General features: G+C 38.6%; 1 protein-coding gene across 13 annotated transcripts in view; it reads left to right on the forward strand.

The window, feature by feature from the left end:
- The window catches only part of LOC138739469 (protein furry homolog), a 446682-nt gene that overhangs the window by 375538 nt on the left and 43370 nt on the right, over nt 1-27774 (forward strand). For all 13 annotated transcript variants that reach the window (XM_069891583.1, XM_069891588.1, XM_069891589.1 and 10 more), the window contains 11 exons: nt 1581-1702; nt 7510-7697; nt 8954-9048; nt 13944-14542; nt 15074-15171; nt 15282-15452; nt 16030-16170; nt 20318-20497; nt 21262-21423; nt 21594-21668; nt 24748-24921. In XM_069891583.1, coding sequence (XP_069747684.1) covers nt 1581-1702; nt 7510-7697; nt 8954-9048; nt 13944-14542; nt 15074-15171; nt 15282-15452; nt 16030-16170; nt 20318-20497; nt 21262-21423; nt 21594-21668; nt 24748-24921 — 2005 coding nt within the window. The remainder of the gene's footprint in view (nt 1-1580; nt 1703-7509; nt 7698-8953; nt 9049-13943; nt 14543-15073; nt 15172-15281; nt 15453-16029; nt 16171-20317; nt 20498-21261; nt 21424-21593; nt 21669-24747; nt 24922-27774) is intronic.

Below are 27774 nucleotides of genomic sequence, written 5' to 3' on the forward strand. Positions count from 1 at the left end.
TGCCGTTCTGCAAGGATCTGTTCTGGGACCCCTGCTCTTTTCGATTTTTATAAATAATTCAGTTTGTAGACAAAGGTTGGAGTTTTTGTACATAATGTACAAGTTTGTAATGGTTACAATAGTGAATAGACAGGGTACAAAATTGGGTGGAGAAGTGGCAGATGGAGTTCAATCCGGATAAGTGTGAAGTGATGCACTTTGGAAGGTCGAACTTCAAGATGGACCATGTGGTTAATGACAGGGTTGTTAACAGTGTGGGGAAACGGAGAGATCTTGGGGTCCAAGTTTATAGGTCCTTCAAGGTTGCCATGCAAGATGATAGGGTGGTTAAGAAAGCATATGTTATGTTGGCCTTCATTAGTCAGGGGATTGAGTTCAAGAGCTGTGAGGTAATGTTGCAACACTATAAAACTCTGATTGGACTACACTTGGAGCAATGTATTCGGTTCTGGTTGCCCCATTACAGGAAGGATGTAGATGCTTCCAAGAGGGTGCAGAGCAGATTAACCAGAATGTAGCATGGATTGCAGAACCTATATTATAAAGCAAGATTGACAGAGTGAAGGTTTTTCTCTTTTGGAAGAGACAAAGGATGAAAGGTGATTGAGAGGCATTGGTAAGCAGCACTCCTTTCCTGGGGCAACAATAACAAATATTAAAGGATATCTGTTTAAAGTGCGTGGAGGTAAGTTTAAGGGAGATGTCAAAGTTGAGTTTTTAAATAGAGTGCAATGCATTGCTTGGAGTGGTGGAGGCTGGTACAATAGGAATATTCAAAGGACTCATGTAAAAAAATCAGATATTTATGCATGTGAAGTAAGGAAGAGTTAGATTATTGTGGAGTAGGTTTACATAGGTCAATATTATGAGCTGAAGGGCCTTTATTCAGCTTACTTTTCTGTTCTTATTTTATTCTATACCTGATCTGAAAATGTTTAATTTTAATTGTGGATATATTAAATAGAACCAAAAGTGAGAGATATTTTTAAATTATAGATTTGATTAATTTTCATATTGGCATTTCTGCTGATGGTGTCCATTTCCCCAAGACCTGAACAAGGAAACAAGGTGTTTTATTGTGGAAATCAGTTAAATAAAATATGTGGGATCAGTACTTCACTGTATGAACTATCTACGATGTACACACTTCATACTCACTGTCAGATGTTCCCAATGTGGAGGATAGTCCCAAATAAGTTTTATTTTATGTAACCATTATTGATTGTGATCTTGAGGGTTCATTTTCCAGCAACTTCTCATAGCCCAATACCACTGCAATCTAATCCAACAAAAGAGACCAGGTGTGCCATCAGAAATCAACTAGCAATCAAAATCTTACTTTTTATATTTTAAAAGCTAGAAGATATTAAATCATCTGTAAATTATTCAGTATTTTACACTAAAAATATTCTTCCTCCTCTCCTTATTCTGTATATAATCATAACAAAGTGACAAACTACAATTTTCAATTTTGAAATGTTCTTTCTATCAGTACTTTTGATTGAAATGATTAATTCTGAATACATATAATTGTGCAAACTTTAATAAACTCAGTTACAGAATAAAATTGTTTTATACAGGACATTTGGACCTCTTTGGTGCCACGAAGATATTACTCCAAAGAACTGCAATTCTAAAAGTGCTGAAGAGCTAACTAACTTCCTATGTCATATTGTCTCCTTATTCAAAGATGTAAAATCAGGTATTTTACTTTACTATTTACAGTTACAGCAATGCTAAATAAATTTTAAATCATATTTTCATGTCTATATTATAGTTAAGGGCAGTAGTGATACCATAATTTGTGCTGCCAACTCAACTTCAGCAACCCAGGTTTGATCTTGACCTCTGGTGCTATCTGTGTAGAGTCTGCATATTCTTCCTGTGCACTTCCTTCAGATCCTGTGGTTTACTTCCATATCCCAAAGATGTGCTAGTTAGTTGGTGAATCATCGAGGGAAAATCACCCTAGTGTAGGCAGGCAGGAGGGGGAAAATAAAACAGCAAATGCTGGAAATGCTTAGCAGGTCAGGCCACATTTGTGAGAAAATACTTTTTGTTCATAATCCTTCATCTGAATTCTGACGTCTTGCATCATAACATTATGTTCTTCCTGCTGCTCAACTCATATTAAGAGAGGGTGCAAAGTGGAGCAGCCAGCTGTCATATAGAGATTTCCCTTGAATTGTAGCCAAGCAAATCTAAAGATTGTTCACTTGACCTAACATGTGAATATTACCTCTCTTCACCACCATCCTACAAAAGTGAGAGGCTTAATTTGCATGGTAGAGCTCCATTAAGTTTTTTGTGTTTGGGGATGAAGTTTGAAATTAATGCGTGGAAATCTGTAATAGGTAATGTGAAAACCTTAAATACAAAACCTGCTTGAAGCTTCACTCACAAGTACTACCAAAAGGGAAAAACATCTTGTGAAACTGCTTGGTTATGTTCAGGTCTTATGACTTATTTTAATTTACAAATGCTACTGTTACAATGAAAATTAATTGATGAACATTATAACAACAGAAAATGCTGGAAACACTCAGCTGGTCAGGCAGCACCTCCTCAATCTCTGCTCTGAAGAGATTATTCTCACATTTTTCTCAACTGTAAAACATGAGAAGTATTCATAGAGGTCCTCGCCCATCTTCTGTAGCTCCACACAGAGTTGACCCCATAGATTCCTGAGGGGTCCCATGTTCCATGTGGTTAGCTTTTTCTCTTTATGTGCTTATAAAATCCCTTGGATTATAGAACATTACAGTACACCACAATCTAATCCTTCCCTACTTCACACCCATATCCCTCAATTTTTCTTACATCCATGTACCTATCTAAGTATTTTAAATGTCCCTTTTGTAATAGCCTCCATCACCACCCCCAGGAATGCATTACAGGCACCCACCAGTATGAAAAAAAAACTTCCCTCTGATTCTCCCCTAAACTTCCCTCCACTCCCCTTAAACAGATGTCCTCTGGTATTTGATAAAAGGTGCTGGCTGTTCATCCTATCTATGCCTTTCAATCTTATATACCTCTATTAAATCACCTCAATCCTCATCACTCTACAAAAAAATCCCTAGCTCTGTCAAAATCGATCGCCATGTTCTCCAATCCAGTCAATATCCTGGTAAATCTCCTCTTCACCCTCTCAAAAACTTCTACGTTTTTCTTGTATTGATGCGACCAGAACTGAACCCAATACTCCAAGTGTGGTCTAACCAGAGTTTTATGGACCAACAATTGAACTCAATTTCCGGATGCCAAACACCTTCTTAACTATCCTATCAACTTGTGCAGCAAGTTTTCCTTAATGTTATTTGCCAGAGCCATCAGCTGCCAAATTTGTCCTAACCAATTTTAATATTTAGCTTGCTCCTCTGTTCCCGAAATTCTAGGTATATACTTAATCGCAGCCTCTTATACCTGCCCCATGTGTCCTTGTTCTTGATATAAGTCTGAATTTACCGAGTCCCCCTAGCTTCTCTACACTTGCATGTCTGACCCTTCACCACAGGAATGTCCATGTCCTGGACTCTTGTCAACACATTTGAAAACATATCAGTTTCCTAACCTTCCTATTCCTTTAAACAACCTGTTCCTTTAAACTGAATACTTCCTTTAAACAACTTGAATGAGTTCTTGTTTGTACCTTCAAAATTGACCTGCCTCGTTGATTTTAACTCATGGTCCTTCCCCATCTCTCTCCATTACTATCTTAAACCTAATAGAGCAATGGGGTGACTGGTCCACAAAGCCTCATCCACAAATACTACATGCATGTGTCCTTCCTCATTTCCCAAGAGTAGATCAAGTGTTGCCCACTATCTTCTAGGACCCACTGCATGTTGCCAGAGGAAAGTCTCCTGAACACATTTGACAACTTCCACCTTGTCTAAATCTTTTACACCATGACTTTCCCGGTCAATATTTGGAAAGCTGAAATTCCTTGCCATGACAACTTTATTTGACTGACAGTAAGCAGCCTTCTCCTGGCATATTTGCTCCTCTAATTCCCATTGACTATTTGGAGAACTATAGAACACTCTCAACAAGGTAATCATTGCCTTTCTTGTTCTTCAACTTCACACATGTAGCCTCACTCACCAGCTAGTCTGTAATGTCACCTCTGACCATTACTATGACATCTTCTTTAACCAATAATGAAACACCCTCTCCTCTGTCCATCCTGAAGTACCTAAACTGTGGAATGTTGAGCTGCCAGTCCTAACTCTCTCTTAATCAGGTTTCTATAATGGTTACACATCCCCTGTCATTTATGTTTATCCATGCCCCATGTTTATCCACCTTCCTCACTCCCTATCCACTAAACTTTCTCTCACACCCTCTGTACCAACTTTAAACCTCTCACCTGTGTTTCCTGCCTAGGATCCCACCGCCATTCTAGTTTAAGCCCACGTGTAGCATTAGCAAACCTTCCTGCCAGGATGTTGGTTTCTCTGGTTCAAGTGCAACCCATTGCACTAGAACAGATTATCTCTCCCCCAGAAAAGATCCCAATGATCCAAAATCCTGAATCTCTGCACCCTGTACCAACTTCTCAACCGCAAATTCATCTGGCCCATTATCTCATTTTTGACCTCACTAGCACATGATACCAGTAGTAATCCAAAAATCACCACCTAGAGATCTTACTTCTTAACCTCTTACTCAATTGCTTATGTTCACTGTTATAGACCTCATCCCTTACTCTACCTCTGTCATTTGTACCAACAACCTCTGGCTGTTCTCCCTGCTCTTGAGGATATTCTCCATCCACTCAGTGATAGCCTTAACCCTGGCACATGGGAGGCAACACACAATCCTGGCATCTTTTCTGCAGCCGCAGAGCCTCTTGTCCTTCCCACTGCAGCCACAGAACCTCTTTTCTGTTCCCCTTACTATCAAGTCTCCTATCACTATTGCCCTACCTGCACCCTTGCCTTTCAAGTCTCAGAGCCAGCCACAGTATCACTGCTTTGACTATTGCTTCTAGCCTCTGCAAAATAATTCCTCCAATAGTTGCCAAAGCAGTATACCTGTTAGTGAGGGGCAAGGGGCATGGCCACAATAGAAACTTGTACTGTCCACTTACTCTCCTTGATTATCCCAGTCATCACCCATCTGTCTGCTGGCTGCCCCTTAAGTGTGACCACCTCAGTGAAAGACTTATCTATAATGCTCTCAGCAACCCAGATGATCCAGAGTGCATCCAACTGTAGCTCCAATTCCTTGACCCTTTCTCTCAAGAGCCACAGTTGGGTACATTTCCTTCAGAGGTAGTCAGCAGGGAGAACCAGAACCAGGGATCCTTGACTTATTACATCCAGCAGGAAAAACATTCCACTGCTCCGACTGTCATCCTGCTTATTAAACGCCAAGGTTCTAGTTCAAGTTCAAGTTTATTTATCATCCAACCCGACAAAATGGTATTCTCTGGTCCAAAAACAGTGCAAATACACATAGAGACATAACAACATACAGACAAATTATATATATATATATATACACACAGAACCTACAGACATCTCATATACATATATTAAAAATAAATATTGTTAATAAATAATAATAACAGGGGGTTGTTTTAGCAGTTCAACAGTCAATAAGCAGGTCTCACTACCTATGGGAAGAAGCTGTTCCTCAGGTTGGTGGATTTGGCTCTAATATTTCTGTATTTATTTCCCGAGTAGTTAGAAGATGCTGTGCGTTGGGCGGAAGGGGTCTTTACAGATTTTGAAAGCTCTCTTTGAACAACGATCCCAGTACATCACATTGATGGGGAGAGGGAAACTTCAGCAATCGTCTCTGCTGTTTTTATGGTCCTGTGGATTGACCTCCAATCCCATGCTTTATACATACCGTACCACACTGTGATCCTGATTAAGACACTCTCGATAGAGCTCCTGTTGAAAGTTAACAGCATGATGGCCAGTAGACGTGCCTACCTCAGACTTCCAAGGAAGTTCAGCCACTGTTGCATCTGTTAAAATTTATTTGTTTTTTTAATTTTTATTTAAAATCTCCTTTGTATTATCCATGTTGAGATTCAGGTTGTTATTCTTGCATCGTTTCCACCTCTTCTCTGTAGTGGAAATCATCTTTGTTGTTGATGAGGCCAACTACTGTCGTGTTATCTGCAAACTTGACTCTATTGGAGCTGGAACTGATGATGTCATCATGGGTTAGCAGCATGAACAGAAATGGGCTGAGCACACAGCCCTGAGGTGCACCATCCTGTGATGGTGTTTGACATTCTGCTGCCAACCTGGACGGACTGTGGTCTTTCCATTAGGAGGTCCAGAATCTAGTTGCAGAGAAAGGTGTTGAGTCCCAGTGAGGACAGCTTCTCCACCAGCCTCTGGGGTACGCTTTTAATAAATACCGAGCTGAAGTCAATGAACGGTAGCCCAGTATGTGAACTGCTGTTCTCCAGTTGGGTCAGGATAGAGTGGAGGGATAAGCATCATAGTGGAATGTTTCCATCTGTAGGAGGATTTTGATATATTCCATCTCCACTGGGCACTAGTCATTGAGGTATTTTGAGGCCTATTAATGTCGATCTCTTTGGTACCAGGATGATAGTAGCTGCCTTAAAACCTGCGGAAATAACAGCTGCTGCAATGACATGTTGAAAATGTCCTTAAGGACATCCATCAGTTGGTCAGCTCAATTATTCAGTACCTGATCAGGGCCCGCTGTCTTGTGTGGGTTCACCTGGATAGGATTCTCCTTACCTGGGCTGCAGCTATGCAAGGGGCCTACCTCAGCCACTGCTCACCAAAGCCACTGAACTATTCATGGCTGCAATGAACCATATCTCTAATTTTTCTTTTCTCTATTGTCTGTCAATTTGGTAGCACTTCTTGTGTTTATTTTTTTTTTTGAAATTTATATCAGAAGCAAAAATATTTTCTTGAATAGAAGATTCTTCCAATACATAAAATGCCAAGTGATCGGGTAAAATTTCTTACCGAGATAGAACAGCCAACAGATCATTGTTCTTCAAACAATCTGCCAAATTGTCAATTCCTGATTCCAGTGTAAGGAGCGCTTCCATTACATATCCCTAGCATAATAACATTGCAAATTTCAGTTTTTAACCATCTTCTTTCAAAAAAGTTGTTTGAAGAACAATGATCTGTTGGCTGTTCTATCTCGGTAAGAAATTTTACCCGATCACTTTGCATTTTATGTATTGGAAGAATCTTCTATTCAAGAAAATATTTCTGCCTCTGATATAAATTTCAAAAAATAAACAAACACAAGAAGTGCTACCAAATTGACAGACAATAGAGAAAAGAAATTTATTGAGAACTGATTACAATTGCTCAATGTGATAACTAACCAATGTTAATATTTGAACTGGATTTAACTGAATAAAATTACAGTACATTCCACATTATATCTTACAGTATAACAAATTTTTAATTCTCTTGGCCACTCTCTTGTATTAAAATTGTACCTGTTAATAATACTTAAAATACATGATCTCCCCATTTTTTCCAGGCTACTGCATGGAACAACGATTGAGTGAAGTTGCTCTGCAGACAGCACTTTCTAGCTCATCAAGGCATTATGCAGGTCGCTCATTCCAAATCTTCAGGGCTTTAAAGCAACCTCTATCTGCACATGCCCTATCTGATCTACTTTCAAGACTAGTTGAAGTTATAGGAGAACATGGTGATGAAGTTCAGGTACCCACTCCATGTTTCATCCAACTTCTGTAGGAAAAGCAATAATTTTGAATAATTTTCCTAATGCCTCAGTGGCTAAGTCCAGTGCCTGTCCATTGTAGGATGGAGTCAGTCATGTACACCAAGGAGGTCTCACGAATGATACTTGATCAATTAGTTGACCTCATTTAAAAAAAATAAAGTTAAAATAATGTGGCTCACAGCTTGAATGTCTTTTGCACACATGGATTACATCATACTTTCAATAAATTTCCATAATCTTCTTGTCTTCAAGTTCTTAAAATGCATTTAGTTTATTGATTGTTTTTACATTTAGACAGGAATTTATTTATTTTGAGACAAAATGTTGCATAACATTTTGATCAGCAGTTCCTCTGCATCCATTTAGTTATTAAAATGAAATGTAATTGTCAGTTTGAGCTGTAACTCACAATGATTGTCTTTGTTATTCAATTTACCTTTCTTTCAGAAAGTAGTCCTGAGCTCGCTATCACAATCGAAACCATAGGGAATAAAAAATTTGCAACTCTATGGATATTGACAAGTAAATTTTCAAGCTTAAGTATTATAAACAGAATACTAAATAGCTCACCTAGAATTTTTGGTCTGGCGTTATTATTACTTATTCACAAATTGAATGCTTAATAATCAAATCTCTTATGAAACCAAGCAATGTATTTACATTAGAAAAATTTGTAATATACACAATAACATGTTTTATTAATTACTGTTGTACTTACCAAAATGATACACATAGTAAATAAATTTTAATTATCACATAAATTTCAGAGATATTTAAATTGAAAAGTATATCTAGAATTTGACAGATCTAACCATGTCCTTAAACAATATGGGCTTGAATTCTCGTGATCTGTTCTGTTGACGTAATTACAGTAGAGTTGAGCATTGCCTTCCTTCGTAGTAACAGGTCATCTTGTCTCCTTCAGACGAATCGATACCACTCCCTTAATCTGTAGCCCAGGAATCCTGAGTGGAATTATGCTGCTCCAAAAAAGCAAAGGGGGTTGAAAACATATCCTCTAAGGGTGCTACTGGGTCTGTTTTAAAAGTAATGACAGCTGGGAACAATGTTCTAATTTTTTTTTTGGGCCTTTGTCATTGTTTAGCAAGCTTCAGTGAAATAGTTGTCAAATTTACTCAGGTATAATTATCAGATAAAGTTGAATAGAATTTGTCAAAGAACTTTTTTGAAAGAAGATGGTTAAAAACTGAAATTTGCAATGTTATTATGCTAGGGATATGTAATGGAAGCGCTCCTTACACTGGAATCAGGAATTGACAATTTGGCAGATTGTTTGAAGAACAATGATCTGTTGGCTGTTCTATCTCGGTAAGAAATTTTACCCGATCACTTTGCATTTTATGTATTGGAAGAATCTTCTATTCAAGAAAATATTTCTGCTTCTGATATACCTCTCGGGCAACTTCCTTTACTATCTGCTCTTTTGACCTGACACAGGCTAATGTAGTGCAATTAATGTAATACATCTGCATGCAAATGAACAAGATTTCCTCCCATTATCGAGAGCTCACCAAAACGAGTAATTTCCATAGCTACCTATGACAATTGGCAACATTTGGGGAATTCCAACCTCTTAAAAATTTAGTGTCTATATAAATGGCAAAAGTAATTTGGATAGCATTTCTACAAAGTACTAAACATTGTAATTATTTTGCCCTTTATAAATACTGGTAAATATTGAAAATTTAAAAGTCGTCTTTACACAAGCTCCTTAACCCGAACTCCAAATCAAACTCTAACCCTACCGATGTTGACCATTATATAAAATAAATTATAGATCAGCATAGAAAATCTCAAGGTGAAAAGATTCAATAGTTTCATCAATGACATGAAAATTCATGGTAATAGCAAGGAAAGTTGTCTAAGGTCACAAAAGGATATACTGTAGATCAGATGGAAAGTTGCCTGCACTGTCACCAGATGAAATTTAATCCCAACAAGTGTAAAGTGATATAGTTGAAGTAGAAATACAAAGCTGGAGAAACTCAGCAGGTCAAGCAGTGTCCTTTATGTAGCAAAGGTAAAAATAGATAACTGACATTTCGGGCTAGATCCCTTCATCAAGGGATGGAAAAATATCGCTGGCATCCAAACAAAAGATTTGGGGGGGGTGGGGAGGTGTGGTAGCAAAGGCTGGAGGTGATAGGTGGAGAAGGGAGGGAGGGGACAGCAGTGATCAAGGAGAGGAGAGATGGCTGGGTGAATAGAAGGGAAAGGGTGGGAGGTGTAGTGAAATCAATGACCACTCGCAAACATGAAGCAAGTAGTCAAAGGCTTTATTAATCAGAAAACCCAGACATGCCTCTACCTGCTGCTGGCTCACGTCCAAGGCAGGTATGAGGGATAAGACTAGGGCTCTCAGCCTTTATTAGAGAATCTTATGGGAAGAAGCTACAGGTACCGAAGGTGGGCCAGCCTGCCCAGCCCAGTGAGGATGTGGCCAGACATGCCCGCAGTACCGTGTTCTACCACATTTACCCCTCCTTTTTTTGAATGAAGTCTGGTGGGATGATGCAGGGCAATGTCCATCTGCACGGGTCTTGCAGTTCACACAATTCAAAGGTTCATCCACTCTGGCGGTTTTATTCGGTGCTGAGATCTCCAAAGTACCGCTGGCTGTATCGTTGATTCCAGCGGAACAGTGGCTTGTTCGCTCTGCTCGGTGTTGGAGGGCTGAACTGTGTCTGTGGGTACCGGGTGCTTAGTGGGGTGGGGAATTTGTTTTGTAACAGTGGAGTGGGGAACACTCAGGGGGACGTGTTGAAGATGGGATCACTACTTCGTTTGTCAGGGTGATCCCAAGGGCCGACTGGTCACTGCCCAGGGGTATCGGGTGCACCTCCTGTGCTGGGGCCCCTGCTCGTTACCAGCACAAACTGGGGGTTCATATGCGAGAGGAGTACTTCCTCGACCAGTGGGTCTGCCTTGTGCGCTCTAATATGTTTCTGGAGAAGCATGGGCCTTGGGGTCGTCAGCCAGACTGGCAGCATGGTTCCTGACGCTGACCTCCTAGGGAAGGATAATAATCTTTCATGGGGCATTGCATTAGTTGCAGTGAAAAGTAGGGACCTGGTGGCATGAACTGCTTCAGGAAGGACCTCTTGCCACTGGGATAAGGGCATCCCTTTCAATTTGAGGACCAAAAGGACTGCCTTCCAGATCGAACCATTCTCCCTCTCCACCTGCCCATTCCCACAGAGGTTGTAGCTGGTGGTTCTTCTCGTAGCTATGTTCCTGGAAAGGAAGTATTGCCGCAACTCCTCACTCATGAAGGTGGATCCCCAATTGCTATTAACGTATCTGGGTTATACGAACAGAGTGAATACTGTGCAGAGTGCTTTAATGACCATGGATGTGGTCATGTCAGGGCAGGGGATGGCGAATGGGAAATGTGAGTACTCGTCCACGATGCTCAGGAAGTAGATGTTCTGATTTGTGGATGGGACGGGCCCCTTGAAGTCTACGCTGAGATGTTCGAAGGAGCAAGTGGCCTTGATGAGTTGGACTCTATGGACTGTAAAATTGTGCTTGCATTCCACACAGATTGAGCAATTGCGAGTCAGCTCCCTGGCTTCCTCCACTGAGTAGGGGAAGTTACGAGCCCTCACGAAAAGGTAGAGCCTTGTGATCACGGGGTGGCAGAGGCTATCGTGAAGGGCCTGGAGCTGATCATCTTGCACCCTGGCAAGGGTTCCCCTGGACAGGGCATCGGGTGGCTCATTGAGCTTGCCCGGCCGATACAAGATCTCATAATTGTAGGTGGACAGCTCAATTCTCCACCTCATGATCTTGTCATTTTTAATTTTACCCCCCACTGTTTATTGTTTAACATAAAAGCAATGCCTCTCTGGTCCGTCAGCAGGGTGAACGGTCTGCCAGCCAAGTAGTGCCTCCAGTGGCACACAGCTCCACTATAGCCTGTGCCTCCTTCTGAATGGTGGAGTTCCTGTGTTCGGGGCTTTGAAGGGTGCGGGGGTAAAATATACCACTGATCTGCCTGCTTGGTTCAGTGTGACAGCCAGAGCGAAGTCGGAGGCATCACTTTCCATTTGGGGGCAGAAGCAAGTTAATTGCTATTACAAAGGAGAAGCTGCTTGAGAAGCTGAAGGGGCTGAAGGACCGGATGGAGTATACGCAGGGTTCTGAAACAAGTGGTTGAAGAGATTTTTAATGCAATATTAATATCAAGAATCACTAGAGTCAGGAATGGCTCCAGAAGACTAGAAAATTGCAAATGTCATTCCAATCTTTAAAAAGGGAGAGAAGCAAAAGTCAGGAATCCGCAGACCACATAGACTGACTTCAGTGGTTGGCAACATACTAGAGAACATTATGAAGGATGAGGCTTGGTTTACTTGAAAGCACAAGATAAAATAGGCAGAACTCTGCGTGATTTCCTTCAGGGGAGATCTTGCTGGACAAATCTATTGGAATTCTTTAGGAAGTAACTTGCAGGTCAGACAAAGGAGAGTCAGTGGATGTTGTTTATTTGAATTTTCAGGACAAGATGCTGCATGTAAAACTGATAAATAAGATAGGAGAGCATGGTATTATCGGAAAGTATTAATATGGATAGAAGATTGGCTGACTGGCAGAATGCAAAGTGTGGGAATAAAGAGGGTCTTTTCTAGCAGGCTGGCAGTGACTACTGGTGTCCTCAGTGGTGGGTGTTGGGTCAGCTACTTTTCATGTTGTATGTAAATAATTTAGATGACATAATTGATGTCTTTATGATCAAGTTTGTGGATGAAGCAAAGATCAGTGGGTGGCAGGTAGCATTGCAGGAGCATGGAGTCTGCAAAGGGACTTGGACGGGTGGAGAAAATAAGGAAAGAATTTGAAGATGGAATACAGCATAGGGATAGGATTGGTCATACACTTTGGTAGAAGGAATAAATGCAGAACGTATAGTGCCTGGAACATATTGCAGGAGTTTGGTGGTGGAGGCTAATGCAATGAGGACATTTCAAAGACTCTTAGACACATATATGGAAGAAAAATGGAGAGTTATGGCTGTAAGGAAGGGATAGGTTTATCATGGAGAAGATTGATAGATGTCAGCACAATATTGTGGGCTCAAAGGCCTTGTTCTAAGATACAAGTTCAATTGTTTGTTATTTGGAGGGCTGTCTAATTAGCTAATTTGTTGTGGAATATATTGGAAAAGGGTCATCTCAGCTGTGATTATAGGATTCCCTCTGTACTTCAAACCTCTTTTGCCCACTCTAATATTACAATTTCCAAGTTAACATTAGAAATTGAGGGATGGAGATCTGCACTTCCAGCCTTCTCACCTTCACTGATCCCATAATTTTCAGCAGCTGCTCCACCTCAGAATTTCCACACTTGGACCTCCAAACATACCACAGAGCACTGGTTTATTTATTGGTTGTGTACAAAATGTTTCCCAGCTATTCACACAAAGTCTTGCGCGAAATGCATTCTCAGCAGCACCAGAAATGGCACAGATCCTTTGAAAAATTGTTTTAATCCATACTTCCAAGTGTGTTTGAACTTCTAGACCATTAGTTCTGAAGCCTCCATATTTCATAAAATAATTCCTGTACTGCACTGATTTCCTCCCTCCGGCAGCCTCTGATCTTCAACTTGCACCCCTCACCCAAGCCCACCACAATAATTTGTCATTTCACACATCCCATGATTCCTGCTTTTAAAACAACTAGCCCCTGGTTCTTTTTTTCCCCCTCTTTCACCTCCTCTGAACTGCCAGTCTTGATTTAATTTATCCCTTCTTCTGAACAGGTGGTCTCCACTTAACTACACCCAATTCTGAATTCTTGGTCCTGTTATCTCCCTCCATTGTTTACAGTGCCAAACCTTTGTTCTGTTGAAGTCCCTGACCCCAACATTTCCACTGTATTACCTGTATGCAATTACCCCTCATCCTCCTCTCCCACCCAGCTCCACCACCACCACCCATAGTTGCAATACAAACAATTAGTCCCATGACCTCAAACAACCCCTAATCCAACTTCTCATAAAGTACCTAAACACTGATACTTATGGCCATGGTCACTGCTTATTGATTGCTATTGATTTATTCACCCGTTAGCATGTTCTGGAGTTTCTTAGTAATTTGTTTTTATCAGGATTGTTTCTTGTAAAAAGAAGGTATTTTCTCTGAATTTCTCGTTACTTCAAAATAATTCTTCTTATTTTCATGTCTTATTTGTGTTTATTAGATCATCTTCTCCTGATTTCATGAATACTAAATTGGCATCAAGCCGGAAGAGCACTGGGCAGCTAAATTTGACATCAGGCATATTTAGCAGTGGTGGAATTACTGCTGAACGTGGTAGGCATCAGAGAAGCTTCTCTGTGCCAAAGAAATTTGGTGTTTCAGACAGATCCTGTGATCCACCACGTAGTGCTACATTGGACAGAATCCAGGCAAATGAACAAGTCGTGTCAAAAACTCGAAGTTCATCCTCTCTTAAAGACAACATAATTGACCCTACCAATATCAATAATCCAATGAATCTTTTGGCCATGATTTTCTGGTCTTCTGTCGCTTTGATGGAGTCAGATTTTGAATTTGAGTACCAAATGGCACAGCGATTGTTAATTAAACTTCTGGTTCATGTTCCTCTGGACAAGACAGAAACAAGAGAAAAACTTGAAAAATTACAAGGACAACTGAAATGGACTAACTTCTCTGGGTTACAGCAGCTCTTGCTAAAAGGTTTTACTTCTCCATCTACCACAGACCTAACCCTACAGCTCTTTAGTGAGCTAACTCCTGTTTCTCGAATACCAGTGGTAGATTTAACACAAGCAATAGGTAAATTCATGTTCATTCTAATTATGAAATAATATTGCTTTGTTGAAATGACCTTCAGTCATTGAATATTTTTATTTTTCACTAATTGAAGGAAGGTTTAAGATAGTATGCTCAGTCATAAGAAATTCGATTCACATCAATGGAATGAATTTCACAGGAAAAGTGCAATATGCTCATGCAGTGCATTAAGCTCTACTCGATGTGGTTAATTTCAATGCACATTGTCCGTCGAAATATTTTAAAATTTCACATGAAGATTAATGAATTTGCATGATTTTTTGTGGCTTATTTTGTTTGTAGTAAAATATCATTCAGAACAATCTCCTTGTAAATTGCTGCATTCTAGAAATGAAGGAATCTATAAGAGATTGTTAAATATTTAAATAATTAAAGCTTCAAAATGTTCAAACTTCATTTTTTCCAAATCTGATTTGGTTGAATAATATTAGAATTCTATCAAAAATAAAGCTTTAGAAATTAATTGGAAAAGAGTAGTAGTTTGATCACCTTTTCATCACTTGACTGTTTCAGGATTCCCATTGAACATTCTCTGCCTCCTTCCACATTTGATTCAGCACTTTGATAACCCAACTCAGTTTTGCAAAGATACTGCAGATCGAATAGCCCAGGTTTGTGCTTAACAATAGCCCAGGTTTGTGCTTTAACAAATTGAATGTTGCAAAAGCATGATTTTCACAGCATTATCATTTTTTTTAATTGTAAACCTATTTTAAATTAGGTTTGTATTGAGGAAAAGAATCCTAAGCTTTCAAACCTAGCACATGTGATGACTTTATACAAGACCCACAGCTATACACGAGATTGTGCTACATGGGTTAACGTTGTTTGCCGTTACCTTCATGAATCATTTACTGAAATCACTTTGAACTTGGTTACCTACTTGGCAGAGGTATGTGGAATAAGTTTTAACATAGTATTTTGTATTCTTCAGATGTCTGATGGTATGAACACTCATTGATTGGCCTGATTTATGTTAAGAACTTATATTTTGTGTTGGGAACTTTTAGTGTCCACAGATTTTTCTCTTTATTTTGGGAAGGCTTCACAGATTCGGGGGTGCATAAAATCAGTGGTCAGAGAGTCAGAGACTCAAACTAAAGCATTAGCCATTCAGGGCAAAAATGAGAATAAAAATATCTTTTCCCAAAGTTTAGCAAGACTGCAATTCTCTTTCCAAAAAAATGGTGTCAGTACTGCTACTGAGTGCATTCACATTAAATATTTCAGTATTAATGGAATAAAAGAGTAAGAAAATAATGCTGAGGGAAAAGACCAGTCCTGATTCCCATTGAATTGGAGAGCAGGTACAAGGGGGTGAATAAACTATATCTGCTGCTATTTTATGTTACTAATCCATTTGTGAGAATGTACAAAATGTATTTTAAATTGATATAGCTGTAATGGATGAACATCAAAAGATTATATTAATTTTTAAATGGGCTAATACATGCACTTTTGACAAACAGCTTTTGGATAAAGGTCTTCCAAATATGCAACAGTCGCTTTTGCAAATCATTCACAGTCTTCTGAGCCAAGTAGACTTAGCATCTATACCTGTCAAACAACTGAACATGGAAGTCCTGAAGATCATTGAAAAATTTATTCAGGTAAAATATTCACCAATAAAAGCATTTGGCTTCTGACCTTCATGAAGTTTGATAACAAGTGGGCAGAAAAATATTATCAGGACTCAGTCATTATTATCATTTATATAAACATTCTATACAATATCATTTTAATACTAAATATATAAAACAATCGAAGGATTGTGATGGCTTATAATGAAGATTTCATGTGTTTTCCTTTGATTACTGTCATTTGTGCAGGTGAAAGCCTCGCTGTTGAACTGAATTAGAACAATTGGTTTTAAATTTCCTTCCTGCCTCAATGGCAATAGATCCTTAGCATGGTGGGTCTGCCAAATAGTTGAACTTGATCCTGCACAATGGGGAAGCTTATAATCCTTCTAAAAATAAGTGATCATTCTTCTATAGATGTTGAAAGCATCACTTGTAGAATCTGCACACGATATAAAATGTATACATTGAGGGCAGTAGAAATGGTATAAGACAAGTTCACACATGAATTCTGCTGCAAAGCACTCAAATGAGATGAATACAGTAAAAAAAAATGAACAGACATGCACAATGAAATGTGGATGCAATGGAAAGCCTACCAGAAATCTTGCATGAAGAAACATAATTAATCCTGCACCAATCACTGAACTCCACTTCATCTTTTTCACTTTGAAAATAATAGGCACCTACCATAGCCACACCAAATAACTGATAACTCATTCCTTTGCAATACAAGCAATAGAATAAAGGTTCTGAAATGAAGCTTAGATACATGTTTTGTGAATTTAGCTTGCTGGCAAACCAAGTCAGCTTGTTGTTCAGCGTGCTGGTGCTTTGTTTAGCAATGTTTACAGGAATGGCACAACAGTTAAGCAATCTGTTCTTTGCATTATCATTGAAATTGCTGAGGCATTACTCAGGATAAGTGGTAACAAAATGACGTGTTGAAGACCTTGCTCAGAAGGCATTTGCAGCCTACTTTACTGAAAGTTCACAGCCATGCTGAAGCTGAGAGTGGGAGTACCAGGACTAACATATCCATCGGGCACACAAAACTCAAAACGGTCAACCAGTTTACCTATCTCGGCTGCACCATTTCATCAGATGCAAGGATCGACAATGAGATAGACAACAGACTCGCCAAGGCAAATAGAGCCTTTGGAAGACTACACAAAAGAGTCTGGAAAAACAACCAACTGAAAAACCTCACAAAGATAAGCGTATACAGAGCCGTTGTCATACCCACACTCCTGTTCGGCTCCGAATCATGGGTCCTCTACCGGCATCACCTACGGCTCCTAGAACGCTTCCACCAGCGTTGTCTCCGCTCCATCCTCAACATCCATTGGAGCACTTTCATCCCTAACGTCGAAGTACTCGAGATGGCAGAGGTCGACAGCATCGAGTCCACGCTGCTGAAGATCCAGCTGCGCTGGGTGGGTCACGTCTCCAGAATGGAGGACCATCGCCTTCCCAAGATCGTGTTATATGGCGAGCTCTCCACTGGCCACCGTGACAGAGGTGCACCAAAGAAAAGGTACAAGGACTGCCTAAAGAAATCTCTTGGTGCCTGCCACATTGACCACCGCCAGTGGGCTGATATCGCCTCAAACCGTGCATCTTGGCGCCTCACAGTTTGGCGGGCAGCAACCTCCTTTGAAGAAGACCGCAGAGCCCACCTCACTGACAAAAGGCAAAGGAGGAAAAACCCAACACCCAACCCCAACCAACCAATTTTCCCCTGCAGCCGCTGCAACCGTGTCTGCCTGTCCTGCATCGGACTTGTCAGCCACAAACGAGCCTGCAGCTGACGTGGACTTTTACCCCCTCCATAAATCTTCGTCCGCGAAGCCAAGCCAAAGAAGAAAAAGAGCATATAAAAGATGTAAGTCACAAGGCTGATGAGCTAATGTTTCGCTGCACTTTTGAATGTTTTGAGATGTACATCTGTATTACATTGTTTAGTTCATGTCAGATTTCACATGTGAATTGAGGCCAAGAGGGAAATGAGATCATCAGCAGAAAGAGAAGATGATTGGCTGATGAGACATTGGAGTTATGAATTATGATTATTCGTGTCTTTGTCATAGAAGTTGTTCAAACAGGTCAGGCAGTAGGTGGAAAAAGGAACAAAGCTAATATTATAATAATCATGAATTCAGATGCCTCCTTTACAAACTCTTAACAGACAGTGCATCATTCGAACCCAGGTCACTGGCACTATAACAGCATTGCACTGACCACTATGTTAACCATGCCGCCCACTATTTTAGTTTTGCTTGACTGATAATGGTAATGGTTATTTTCATATACACATACTCCAAAATTCTTACTTGCTGCAGGCAAACAGGGGTATTACAGTCCATATAGTATGCATTAAATTAATAAAGATAATAAATGCAAAAGATAGATAAATAATTCAGTTACAATACGGCAAGAAAAAATGGTGTTACAGTAGTGCAGGCTGGCCTTTTGTGGATCTGGAATAATTTATGATTAGTGTACTATGGGGAGGTTCAGGACCCTGATAGCTATTGAAAAAAATCACTGCTCTCGAACCTAGAGATACTGGTCTTTGAGCTCCTGAATGGGTCAAATGCATTCTTCTCAATGCTTACTGGTTAGTACAAAATATTTATATTGCAATTTTGCATTTAGCACATTACGTGCTGTAGTTTATTTATTTTTCAATCTTTTTATTTTGGTTTTAATGTATGCAAAATACATAGGTATATTCAGTAATAATAATAATAAGATAAGTTAATATCAAGGCATGCTGTAGTTTAACACACTCTAACAAACATATTAGATTTTAGTAGTTTAACATACTCTAACAAGTTTATTGTCGTTATTGTACACACACACACTATATATATTATACACACACAGAGTACACCCAACACAAAAATGACATATATACATAGCAATCCAAAATAAATATATATAAGAATAATTTGCAGATTTCTAGGATTGTTTAACAATCTCAACCAGTTTTATTCAACACTCAACTAGTTTTATTGCCAGCCTGGACAGATTGGTCTTTCAATTGCTTTATTTGTGGAAGGCTGTTTCTATGCTGCTAAATAAAAGAGGGTTCTAGATAAAACATTGAACCACTTTGATAGCCAGACGAGCAATCTTATTGAAATTGAAAGATAATTCATCCACTATAAGTTTGGAGAAAATTCGATATAATATTAAAGATAGAAAGTTTCAATTTATGAAGTTGTGAAGCTTGATCATAAAATTTTATTATAATTGGAAGAATTAAGAATTACTGTGTGCAAGATTCACTGTCTGATATCTGGGGGGGTCACCATTGAATCCACATTTTTATTTATTATATATGGGTAACCTTGATCAGAGGGAGGGGATAGATTAGATTTAGTTTTTAAGCTTTTGTTTTTCCCTTTTCCTTACACTTTTTTTATTTGGCTTAACAAATGGGTTTAACATGATATTACAGATCAATTTAAATTATTGTTTATTATGTTCATTAAAGAATTCTCAACTTAATTTCATCTATTATTTTTCTTTTTTGTGCGCTTACATGTATACAAATGATTTGATATGTGCTTTCTTTTCTAAAACTCGTATGTAAGCATATATGTTGAACACAATACAAATATTTTAAAATGAAAGAAAAACGTTGAACCCCATCAAATAAAATGTGCATGCAGATTGATAATGCAATCTGACAATGCTACACATTTCCAGTGGCCTTAAGTGTCACTGCATCCATCTCCTCATCAACTTGCGAGATGATGCACTATGAATGTACATTGTTGTCACATTGGAACTTATTTGCTGCCCATGGTACTAAAAAGGTTAAATTACACAATAACCATTGGCTAGTAAATTGCCTGTATCTTTTCTGCCCTCTCTAATAAAGCTTTTATCTGCTGTGGATGGAATTTGAACTCCAAAGGGACACAAAGAAAGAAAAATAACTGGAAAAATGCATACTACATCACATTATGTGAATAACAATTGAAACTGGAAAAGCTGTTTACATTTGTATTAATGTTAATTTCAATAGCAGGCAGGTAGAACAAGCGTGGATGGGACATTTTGGCCAGTGTTGGGCTGAAGCGTCTGTTTCCACACTGCATGACGATAATTCTATTCATCTGTAATAAATATTTGAAAATAATTTGTCTTGGCTTAATCTTTATAGAGTGTTCACTGGAAGGAGGCATTAAACATCCTTAAACTAGTTGTCTGTCGATCTGCAAGTCTGGTCTTACCATCATGTCAACATGGAGATCCTTCTCAAGTGGATATGCAACGAATATGGAAAAATGCTTCACAAGAATTGCCAGGAAAGACGCTAGAATTTCACTTTGATATTTCTGAGGTTTGTTTTGACCCTGAGCCATTCCTTCATTTACATATCTAATGCAGTACAAAGCCAGTTACTTCTTTCAATGCAATAATGCTGAAACAATCTGCCATTACAATTTTAATTGTAGCCACCTCTGTTAAGGGAAAGGTTTCTCATTATTTACTCCATTTATGGCTCTCATAACTTTGTATACCTCACACATATCCCCACCCCTGCCTCCCTCTGCTTTTATTACTCTAAGAAAACAAACTCAGCCTATCCAGACTTCTTTCATCATTGAAATGCTCCATTTAAAGGAATATTCTAATACATTTTCTCTCCCCAATTCTAGAGAAATTGCATCCTTTAGTACAGTGTCCAGATATGCACAATGTATCCCTACTGTGGTCTAACTAATATTTATATGGTTGTACCATAACTTACTTGATCTGCTATTCTGTGTCCTGGCTAATGAATGCAAGCTTCATGGCAACCTGATTTACCTGTACTGCTGCCTTCAGAGATCCTTGGAAATGGACACCAAAGACCTTTTGTTCCTCACTCCTACCATCTCCTAACATTTCTCAGGATTAAATTCCATTCTCGACCCACTTTATCAAGAATGTTCAGTATTCACAGACTACCCTCTTCACGATCTACAACACCACTCATCATTATGTAATCTGCAAACTAATCATTTCTCCTGTATTTGTATCTAGATTTTAATCAAACCAGAAAATGAATATGTTAATAGTGTTTTGTCATAAGAAACTGACTTTTTTAAATTTATTTTGGAGACTCCTGTGATTGGAAGAAGTTATGATGATTTGCATGGTCCATCAGGGAGGGATGGGAAACCTCGGTCAATAGCTGTCACCCGAAGCACTTCATCCACCTCATCAAGCTCTAATTCAAATGTTTTGGTTCCTGTGAGCTGGAAGAGACCCCAGTTTTCCCAGGTATGATTGGAATGCTTAAATTGCTGTGTAACCTCCACTTTTTATTGAAATTTGAGGTTAAAATTTACCAAAAGTGTTTTGGTCATATAAAAGAATTTGAAAATAAATATAAAACTACTATTTTACCTTGATATTTTATTTTTTTTTTAATTTTATGATCTCTTTTATAGAAAAGAACGCGAGAAAAGTTGGTGAATGTTCTTACTTTGTGTGGTCAGGAGGTAGGCCTGACCAAAAATCCTTCTGTAAGTTGATCACTTTTTTATGTCAGTTGGTTACAGTTTTGGTTCTGAATTAGAAGCTTACATGAAACTCCTAAGCTAAGACATAGCTGGGAACTGTTGTTGTACTGTATTGCAGATATTTACACTTACAAGAGACTCTGTGGTAATTGTCAGTGATCAGGCAAGTGTTTCCATTGAGTCTGCCAATCAATGGGTGGGGAGTAGGGAGGATTCCATCAAGGTGGGTTTGCAGATCTATGGGTCAGAGAGAGCTCAGCTAAATATTGTGAGCTTGAGAGAAATGGATTGCTCCAGGGACAAGTAGAGGAAGGTGAGGATGTGGGCCCAAATGACAGCTGGGTTGTCTATACTAAAGGTGACCAGCAGTGGCAGGCCCATTTGGCCAGGGGTCTATTGTCATTTTGAAGCAGGCCTCACTGGTGAATTGTCACACTCCCAGTGTCTCCCTGATCTGTTCATCCACTGTACCCCATCCCTGGCACTTTTCCCTGCAATCTTAGGATGTGCAACACTTGTCCTTCACCAATTTCCACAGACCTAAACAGCCCTTAAGGTTAAGGCACAGATTCGTATTCATCTCCTCCAACCTGGTTTATTTCATTCAATGCTTACCATGTGGCTTCCTCTTCATCAGTGAGACCAAGCGTAGAACAGGTGACTATTTTGTGCCCAGCCCTTAACAGGCATCTTGATCTTCTAGTTGCATGTAATTTAAACTCTGCCTCCCATTCCCACACCAAACTGTCTGTTCTTGACTTTCTCCCCTGCCACAGTGAACCTAAGTTTAAAGAACAAGACCTCGAATTCCACTTGGATAGCCTACAACATTGAATTTAGCACTTTCCAGTAACTCGCACCCCCTTTGTTCCTTCATCAGTCCACCCAGGTTTTCTCAACCTTTGTTCACTCTTTCCATCCCTTCATCACCAAGTTGCATCTGCCCATCACCCACATACCCCTCTACCTGGGTTTCTTCTCTCCTTGTTCATCTTTTCTAATTCCTCTCCCTCCACACCTGGTTCCATATGCCAATCAGTCCTCCCTTTTCTGGTTTTACCTTTGACATACCAGCCTCTGCCTCAAGCTTCTTCCTGCCCCTTTCTCACCTGGCCATCTCATAATACCCTTTCCCCAAATCTAGTTCTACCTATACCTCAGCTCCACATCTATGAGCCTCAACTTCACTTATATAATTAGCTCTCTTCTATCTACACTTACAATCTCGATCCATCCCTTTGGCTCCACAGATACTGTATCACCTGCTGATTTCTTCCAGTGGATTATTTTTGGCTCCACACAGAGATACAGCCTGCCCATACTGTCCCAGAATCTTTGGAATAACCCCAAGAACAAGTAACTTGAACCCTTCTAAAATGGGAGAAGATGAATGTCACATTGAGATGCAAAAGATGACAATTTGTGAACATTTAATTTCTGGATATCTCTATTAAAAATACAAACATTTGTTAAATTAACGTACAAAAAATTAATTATTGGCTAAAATTTCACAAGATTGAATCAACAATTAAAACAATAATGTTTTAAATGTAACTAAGTGTAAAATTGTATAAGAAAAACAAATTACCCTTTGTCAATCAGTATTCAGGAAAATAATAAAACAGTTTACAATTCAATCAAATTGTTGGGACCGCACCCCTCATGATTCCCCACCATCTGCCCCATGCACTAATCCAACAACAACACAACTTTCATTAACTTCAAGACCTTTGTACAGGGGTCAATCTGCGAAATGAGGAGAGTTATAACTACCAAGCGTACCTCAGTCACTGCGACCTGAAGCGCTGCCCATGGACCACCATGATGGCCTTTTGTAATAAAAATCTTTTCACTGTCTCCAAAGCTCTTTGATCCTGACAAATGTTTAGAAGCAGTTGAAAAAGTCAAATGATTGAAATACACATTTATTTTAAAATACTAATTGCAGTTCATGAATAAAACAAAAATTTAAAGTCAAATAAAGGAAAATTAAGTTGTTGCAATTTCAAATAATTTTATAACAATTGTTTCACTTGAAGTTACAGCTTTAAAGCTTATATTCATGAAGAATATTAATATTTTGGTTTTATCTTTATCAAATCATAAATTATAGTTACTGTGGCATAATTGGTAAGTTATAGTTGCAATGTTTAATTAATTTTCAGATAAATAACTTCTAATTATATGTTCACTTAAGTTTTTGGAACCAGGAAAATATATTTACAATGGAAACACTGTCACAAGAATAACAATGTTACGAGAACAATGAAGATCAACTCTGTAAAATAACTAATTAAGTGGTTCCCAAACTTTTTCAGGCTGCCACCCCCTTGGCCTCCAGGACACATCCTGAGTACCCCCCCCCCCATAAGATGGTGCTGGGGGGGGGATAGTGGCATCACCAAGGGGGTGTAGTGGCAGTGCTGAGTGGGGTGGGAGGGTTAGTGGTGGCGCTGAGTGGGATGGTGGGGTTAGTGGCAGCCCTGAGTTGGGTTGGGGGTTTAGTGGAGGCACTGAGCGGGGGGGGGGGGGTGGTTAGTGACAGAGCTGGATGAGGGGGTTAGTGGTGGAGCTGAGGGGGTATGGTGCTGAGAGGGGTTAGTAGCAGCGCTGAGATGGGGGTGGTGGCAACACTGAGAGGGGCGTGGTGGCAGTGCTGAGGTGGGGTGGTGGTGGTAGTGATGCCAAAACAACATGACGGCCACCAAGACTAGCCCTCACGAGAATGCCTTGTCATTGTTTATTTTGCTCACTACTGCCACCCCGAGTTTGACAAGAAAATTACTGCACCAGCTTCTTCATTAAACTTGGCAGCAAACTGAATAATAACAACACAAAAAGTTCAGACTGCCCCCTTTTCCCTCACTGTTCCTTTGGATCTTTTCACTGCCCACAGTGGGGGGGGGGGGGGGGGGTGGGGGTGGGGGGACGGCAGCAGCGCCCACATTGCGAATCACTAAAGTTAATATGTAACTTATATTGCTATTCTTTTATAGTATCAATCATTTTATTTAATTTATGAATAGACCCAGTATCGATACAGTATATCTTTAAACTGAGATATGACATTAATGTGTTTTAGGTAATTTTCTCCTCAAGTGGGGATCTTGATCTTATTGAACATCAGGCAAGTTTGGTGTCATCCTCTGAAGATGGTCCAAGAGATCCAGAAAATATGGATGACACCACAAGTGAACAACAGTTCAGAGTTTTCAGAGATTTTGATTTTCTGGATGTGGAACTGGAGGATGGAGAGGTAGGATCTTATTAGACCCATTAAAACATTTATGAGAATTTAGTGGAAAGGATATAGGCCAGGAAATGTAACAAAAATAAAAATAATAATTCAGCTGTTAAAATATTTGTGATCAAATTTGGGCAGATCATTTATAGTCTAGTTTACTACATAAGTACATATATAAGGATTTAAATTTTTAAAGATTTGAGCATTCTTTAACAGTGATATTTTAATGCTTTAACTAGTTTATATATTAATATTTTTTACAGCAATTAAAAGCTGTTGATTTTGTTTTAAGATGTTTTTAAGTTTAGAATGGTTAAAGTAACTCACTTGTTATAATCGACAAACAGGCAAATGATAACACCAAAAGTCACAATGGGAGGGATCACAGTGGACCTAGCCCAAAACCCAGAGGTGTCTTCTTCTCACACCTGCCTCACAGCAGTACTAATCATTTTTTTTTAAATTCAATAACCTTTTGTTCTCTATCATCTTAGATTCCATAGTAAGTCATTATATTCCCCTCTTTAGTATTTGAAGTTTTAATCTCACTCTATAAACACTCAATGCATTATGAAATAATCATATGGAAACCAGTTACAAGCAAAGGATTAAGTTGTTTAAAATTATGGTTATAAAATATAATTGATCATATGTAGCTCAAAAGCTTGAAAAGAAATGGTTTAATGCAGTTAAAAGTGCCTCATTAGGTATTCTCAAATAAGCTTAAACAGCTCTGAGGAACATATTGAGAGCTGTAAATCAAAATTGTGCAATTCTACTGAAATTAAAAATTGGTCATTCGTAAATATTCACCTCACATTATAATGTGCTACTGAAAGGTGTTGTGTTTGGTCAGCTGTTATTTAGAGGAAATATCAACAATGCAAAGCCTAAAAATGAATTTTGGTTCTGTAGAAAGTGAAAATATATTTCTTTCTTTCTTAGAAGTCAAATATTAGTAATGTGGTTTTTTTTCACTCTTTATTGCTGTCTAGGAACTCCAGGTAAGATATTTCTTTGTGCAGCTTTGTCGATGTGTTGTAGTGTGCAAGTGAAATGTTTGTGCCACATTCATCAGCTTTTTGTATAGTGTTCAATAATTGAACTCCAAACATATTTGGAAATGCTTTAAGTGCATGAAGAGCAATGTCAATTGTTTGTACAGCATTTACAAAGGCAGCTTTACTTTTTCATTTCTGGCTACTCAGAACCAGATATTCTAGTAAAAACATTAAAAATACCAAATTATATTTTGTGTCATTTTATTTCAAAAACTCAAGAAGATTTTTCAGGCTTCAGTCTGAAAAAGCCTGCTTTTTCAAGTTGTCAAATGTTAATTGTAAAAGTTATATTTTGCTGTGGTGGAGTTCTTGATTAGTGCATTTATAACAATTTGTGCCATAGCAGATGCTGAGTAAGACTGGATATTTCAATAGCTCTCTTTTTAAAAATAGAGTGTTCTTGTTAACATTTTTATTTCTCCTGACTACCTTTCAATACCTGAGAGTTTTAGACTAATTAAGATAATTATTTTAAAGTTTCTTAAGCAATCTACCAGATATTTCTTCCAATATTTCTGCTCCTCACCTGAAATAAATAACCCTATATTTATACATTTATACTTGTGATACTAAATCTTCTGAATCTTCTTTTGAGATTTTATTCTTCCTGTAAGCCTAGACAATGGCTGAATTGATGTGCATTACATAAATCCCATCCATCCCATCCTGTATGTTTAATTTCTTAAAATTGGGCATGTTGATTGAGGAATTAAATGAGGAATGACATGAAGATGATATTCCATTACTCTGTTTTTTATTGTTTCATCCAAAAATTAATAATGACAATTATCTATATTTACATTTAGTAGAGAAAGGCAAACATGTTCAATCTAAACCAAACTACTTAACATGTTTATTTATTTCTTTTAATTGGCGTTTGTTTCTCTAACCAGTGCAATTTAATGTGTGGCAGCTGTGCCAGCAAGTATGAGATCCAACTCTAGATTCTTTCCCACCCTGACTTCTCTCTTTATCCTCAACTTTTAGCCCAAGTCAGTCTTTCCTGCATCATTCATGCAGGACAATAAAATATCAATGGATCTTATCCATTTCTCACCTTCTGGTTTTGGCAAAATGATCTTACAAAATTAAGAGTGGAATGACCCATAAAATATTCCTTTAAATTGCCGTGTGTAATGATATTATGAATGTATTCTTTAAAGTTTTGTTTCATGATGTATTTTAAAAATGTACATTTGTTGGAAATTTGATGAATTCCTACAGTTGATTGAGAAAATATTTGTACAGTACTCTGCGTTGAGACAACTACACAAATATTAGATGCTTTCCTATTCAATCTGCAATATCTGGTGATGTGAGCACTGGAAATGTGGTTTTGTTGTAAGTGTTACAACTAAGGTAATACATTCAAGCTGGAACCTTCTTAAAAGATCTTTATTAAGACCTTACTCTGCCACAAGACAAAAGGAATAGGTTTGCACAATTTTTAGCTAGGAGCTGGATGGTAATCCACAATAAATTACAACACCAATATTCAGTTCATAGCAATTTTGGAATGGACCAGAAAATAAAGAATATAGGCAGAGACACACTTGTAATATTTTAAGTCACACTTAAATCATACTTTGAGCAATATGTAAGACCCTTAAACAATTTCACTGTCTATTAGACTTTGGTAGTGAATGTTAAACCTGCCATCAATTGTTCCTTTAAGGGATCATCACAGACCAATAAAAAAAAATGCAAATAAATAAAAAGATATTACCAACCACATCTACTCCTATATTTTACCTTAAATGTTTGACATCTGATTCAATTCACAGAGGCCTGTCAGCACTGACAG

Source organism: Narcine bancroftii, chromosome 7 (genome assembly GCF_036971445.1).
Source record: "Narcine bancroftii isolate sNarBan1 chromosome 7, sNarBan1.hap1, whole genome shotgun sequence".
In the NCBI taxonomy this organism is placed as follows: Eukaryota; Metazoa; Chordata; class Chondrichthyes; order Torpediniformes; family Narcinidae; genus Narcine; species Narcine bancroftii.